This window comes from Elephantulus edwardii, unplaced genomic scaffold (genome assembly GCF_000299155.1).
Source record: "Elephantulus edwardii isolate Elephantulus edwardi_28Jun2011 unplaced genomic scaffold, EleEdw1.0 scaffold00064, whole genome shotgun sequence".
Taxonomy (NCBI): domain Eukaryota; kingdom Metazoa; phylum Chordata; class Mammalia; order Macroscelidea; family Macroscelididae; genus Elephantulus; species Elephantulus edwardii.
In genome coordinates this window covers 7260147-7265242 of record NW_006399814.1, presented here as the reverse complement: position 1 = coordinate 7265242, position 5096 = coordinate 7260147, and the positions used below count along the sequence as shown (strand labels likewise).

At 51.1% G+C, this 5096-nt stretch overlaps 1 protein-coding gene across 1 annotated transcript in view; it reads left to right on the top strand.

Moving 5' to 3' along the window:
* ATXN10 (ataxin 10) overlaps window positions 1-1364 on the top strand; it is a 188357-nt gene extending 186993 nt beyond the window's left edge. Inside the window, exons 11-13 of the mRNA XM_006888127.1 lie at window positions 466-652; window positions 1197-1203; window positions 1347-1364. Coding sequence (XP_006888189.1) covers window positions 466-652; window positions 1197-1203; window positions 1347-1364 — 212 coding nt within the window. The remainder of the gene's footprint in view (window positions 1-465; window positions 653-1196; window positions 1204-1346) is intronic.
* The last annotated feature ends 3732 nt before the right edge of the window (window positions 1365-5096 follow it).

The window sequence follows — 5096 nt, the reverse complement described above, 5'->3', positions numbered from 1 at the left end:
GAGAGAGAGAGAATAGTCCAGTGTGTGTGTGAGAGAGAGAATAGTCCAGTGAGAGATTCTGTGTGTGTGTGTGTGTGTGTGTGTGAGAGAGAGAGAATAGTCCAGTGAGAGAGAGAGTGTGTGTGTCTGTGTCTGTGTGTGAGAGAGATAGTCCAGTGTGTGTGTGAGAGAGAGAGAGTGTGTATGTGTGTGCGCGTGTGTGTGAGCGCGCCTTCACATCATCAGTTACTGACTGAGTGCCGTGGCAGCACCTCCGTGCTGGGTGCACCTGCGTCTCTGCACACCTGTTCGTAGGCACACCTGTGCACCATGGTGGGAGGCGTGCTCAGTCCGTTCCCCAGAGAACCCTGTCAGTTGGCCAGGTTTGGCGTTCCTGCACTCCCTGCTCCTGCCCAGGTAGCTTAGCCTGATGCCTGTACGAGCTGATCACACACGTGTGCTGACCTTTCCTTCACTGCGACCCAGTCCTCACCCAGTGGGTGGTGTACGCGGTGCGGAACCTCACAGAGGGCAACAGCCAGAACCAGGACCTGATCGCAAAGATGGAGGAGCAGGGGCTGGCAGATGCGTCCGTCCTGAAGAAAATGGGATTTGAAGTGGAAAAGCAGGGTGAGAAGCTGATCCTGAAGTCCACCAGCGAGGCCCCACGCCGGTGAGTACGCCAGGTAGCCCCACATCCCCTCCTCGGAGGGGCCCCTTCACATCAGCCGGGGAGAGCACCTCTTCCAGAAGGTGAAATGAGAAATAGAAAATTGCTGTTTTCTTTAAAAAAATAAAATGACTGTTTATTGTGACCAAAAATACAAAAACCCAGTAAACTTCCATAATGTGGCATGGGATTTTCAGATCTCTGTTACTTCTTATCATTGACAGAGTTCTCTGTTTTGATAATTCTTTGCCTGATGATTCTTGTACATAGATGGTTTATGAAAGTGCAACTACAGTTTTTTCTTTTTCTTTCCCAGTGAGTGAACTCCCGGCCCGGCACTGGATTTTTGGAATCCTGTTTCATGAATTCTTCCTGTTCTGCAGTCTGAGAAGTTCCAAGTGTTTGAAGATTTCTAAGTGCAAATTTGAGACCATGTCATCTTTTCGATTGTAGTGTTGAATGTGCTTTGGCTTCTTAGTGTAGTGGGTAGTGTTCTATTGTTTCTTTGCTTTAAAGCCCTGACTTGTTTCTGTCTTTGTCCACGCAGACACAAGGTGCGTTTAAGTAATAGATTGTACTTCAGTGGCAGCAGATAATAAAGTCTTCTCTGGGGCAGCCTGGCCAGGATCTGGTGTCTGCTGGGCTGTCCGTCCCTGGGCCGCAGCAGCCTCGCGCCTTTTTAGTTCCTCCTCCTCAGGAGGCCGCCTGCACCTGACAGTGCTACGGCCTTTCTCACCACAATTTATCCAACAGTCTGTTTCCACCCTCTGCCTTTCCAAAACATTGACAATACTCATTTCAAGTTAATTAATTGGAGAAATGCTGAAGAATAGAGACCCCTGCCTCTCCTGGTGGGGACTGGGCTGGGCTGTCATTGAGCCAGCCCCTCTGGAATGTGTCGCAGTGCAAGGCTGGAGCCAGCAAGCTAGGTGGTTAACTCCTCCAGTGCCGTACGGTCCCCGGTGAGATCCTGCAGTCCTTGACATTCATATAAAGGCACTTAGTGCCCCGTCCACCTGAGGACAGGCTGCTGTGCGGGACTGAGCGTCTACTCCAGCTTCCCTGGATTCACAGGCATCATTTGGGGGACACTAAGCCCCTGTGAGTCCCACATCTCAAGCAGGGCACGTGGTGAGTTTTTGAGACAACCGGGCTAATAAATGTCCAGTGATAGTTTGCTCACCTCGTGCAGCATTCTGTTAAAGAAAACCACCTAACCAGGAGTTTTCTACAAGTACCCATCACCCTGCAATACAGGGCTTTTTGCCACCACACACTAGCCGGGTTGTAGAGACCGCGTGCAGGTGACAGGAAGGAAAGTGTTCCCTGAAACCCCAGAGAGGAGGTTTCCATCTGCAGGACGGCGGTGGTCTGTGTGACATCTCTCCAGCCTTGAGCAGAGAGAAGTCACTGCAGAGCTCAGAGTGCACAAAGACGTGGTTCTCCCGGGACACAACGAGTTAAGCCCCGTTCTCCAGATGGAAGCCTGGTGGGGGAAACAGTGGGGGTCCCTCTTCCTTTTAACAAGTTTTCAGTAGACACTCCTTTTTTCCTCTCTCAATGGCTGTGTGCACACCAGTGGAGTCACACAAACATGGTCGTAGAAGCCATATAATAACACCACCAATACATGAAAGGGTCCTTGTGCGTGGACAGAGTGGGGGATGGTCCTGTGTGTCCTAAATAGGAAGTGTGGGGCCTGCGCAGGGAAAACACGTTGGCGGCCGCATTGTGCCTGCCTTTGGGACTGATAGATGAATTCTTGAGCACAGCGGTGTCTCTGTCCCTGGCTGGGACCCTCGGAGCTTCTGAGAGCCAAGTGAGGTGCTCCAGAGGACCAAATCACCATCCCAACCCATCACTTGGGGGAAAATAAAACCCAGGCCGACCTCACAGAACACGAGAGATGGAGTAGCCCCACGTCATCTGTGACCACATCACTGCATCAGGAGCAGTGCTGGCCGGATGTGCATGTCCTTGCCCGCCTTGTCCTGAAGGATGGCACACAGAGGCCCTTCTGCTTGGTACTTAGCCCATGGATTCACAGAATGCCTTAAGCATTATTGTTACTGGGTGCCATCGAGTCAGAACCAAATCTTAGCTGACCCTCCAGGAGATTTTCAGAGGCAGTAAATAGCATGGGAGATTTCCTATCCTCCTGAGGGGCACCTGGTGGATTCGAACCACATGCCTTTGAGATTGCAGCATAGCTGCTTACCACTAGGCCACCAGAGCTGAATAACTATTCATTTCAAAAAATCGATATTTTCCTAATTTTAATTCTGTGCTCTTAGAATTCGTTGGTGGTTTAGGTAAGGAAATAATCTGCCAATTCAAAGACACACAGTTCAAGTCCGCTGACTGCTCGATGGGAGAAACGTGGGCAGCCTCCTCCTATGTGATTTACAACTTCTGAAAACCCGTTGGAGGGTCAGCGATGAGTCTGTTCCGACTCCACGGGATATTGTAACACAAATGCACTGATACTGTGTGTGTCCGTCTTAACATCTGTAGTACTTTCTTTTCAAAGCTAATACTTGAGGTACATTCTTGTTCAGTAACTTCAGAGCCAAAAAAGCGACAGAATACATCTGATTTTGCAAAAATGGGATATAGAGAAATCATTCAGCTGGCTTTCAGCTAGCAGTGGTAAGGTTTGAAGGCAAAGGTTAACGTTTCATCAATGTAGTTCTTCCAACAGTCCTGTAAAGAGTTTGGCTGGAGCTACATCTGGTGTTTGTGTCAGTGGGTGGCTGACTTCTTTCTTTCATTGGTCGCAGCTGCAGCACTGGGTTGGAAGAACGGGAGGGTGGCGTGGACGCACCAAGCTTCTGGTCTCATATATGAGGTCACTGCAAGGCAGAGGGACTCCACACCAGCAGCTCATGAGTAAACAGGTGTCAGAACTGCCAACTTCAAATGGTACACCATGATCAGGAAGTTCTGTAGAGAAAGGAAACTGGTTTGTGGAGCAGAATTAACACTATTTAAAAATGCTTCGAAGACGGGGGAGACCCTGACAATTCAGATCTTTTGGAAGAAAACCACCCAATGACGCAGCTTCTGAGTGCTGTCCAAGGTTCTGATGGTGTCTGCGCCATGCCTGGACGCAGTAAAGACCAAGGGTTTAAAGCAAGGGATGCCTGTGTTGGTTTGTTCCCCGCCTCTTTGTGAGAAGCAAACTCCTTATCTTCTTTCAGTTTTTTTTTAAAATTACTACTGTTTGGCTCTTTGGTGTCGGCTTTTCCTTGTGAGCTTGAGCTGCGGGTGCAGCTCGTGTGGCTTCCTGGCTCAGTGGTGTCTGTGGACCAGTGGTGGTTCAGCCCTCACACTGGGCTGCTCTTCATGGCCAGAGGCCTGACAGTGAGGACTGCCTTCGTTATGGTTTTGACAGCTGAGTTCTTTCCTTAAAAGCATGAATGAGTCCAGAGTTGTCACTCGCTTACCTTAGGTCATTGAGCAAGAGAGTTTAGGTCATGTGTTTCCATCGTGGTGGATCCTCTGTACAGTGTAATGGGGGTGGTGCAGGGCCGGCCAGGGTGCATCATGCTTGGGGGCGGGGGACATGGCGCAGGGCCGGCCAGGGTGCATCGTGCTTGGGGGACGGGGAGCATGGCGCAGGGCCGGCCAGGGTGCATCGTGCTTGGGGGCTGTGGGGGGAGAGAAAAAGTGCAGGGCCGGCCAGAGTTCATCGTGCTTGGGGGACGGGGAGCATGGCGCAGGGCCAGTCAGGGTTCATCGTGCTTGGGAGTTAAGGGGGATAGTGCAGGGCCGGTGTGGGTTCATTATGTTTGGGGTGCTGAGGGGTGAGTCGGCCTGACTCAATGGCACCTAACGACAACCGTAGTTCAGACTCTGAAGCAGGTCCCTGGGTTCCAATCCCTACTGTTAACCTATGTGACTAGGCAGATAATATAAGGGCTCTGTGCCTCCATTTCTTTGCCAGTAAAATGAGGCTAATGGTACCAATAGTAAATGAAGGCACAGGAAGAAATCTGCTCAGGACATCTGAAGCGTGGGTGTTCGCCAGTTGTTAGTTACTAACATTGCTGTGTTGTGTTGCTAGGAGGCTGGTCCTTGGAGAGGGACATCATGCTTGGAAAGGTGGAGGGTCGGCGAAAGAGAGGACCCTGACCAGGTGGATTGACACGGTGACTTCAGCAGTAGACTCAGGTGTGTCAGAGATTGAGAGGACGGCACCGGCTAGGACAGGGTTCAGCTCTGTTGTTCACAGGGTCGTTAACGGTACCTCACAGCCACCACCTTCACAGAGGCTTTGTGTGACGGGCGCACCTGGAACTCAGCAGACGCTGCCTGTCCCTGCTGCCTCCCGTCACCGCAGTGCAGCATCCTGGAACGTAGGTGCTCACTTAGCCAACACCAAACACCCAGCACTCAGTCCTCACAGCTCCTCACGGGCGTCTGGTAACAGTCCATGTCGGGAATA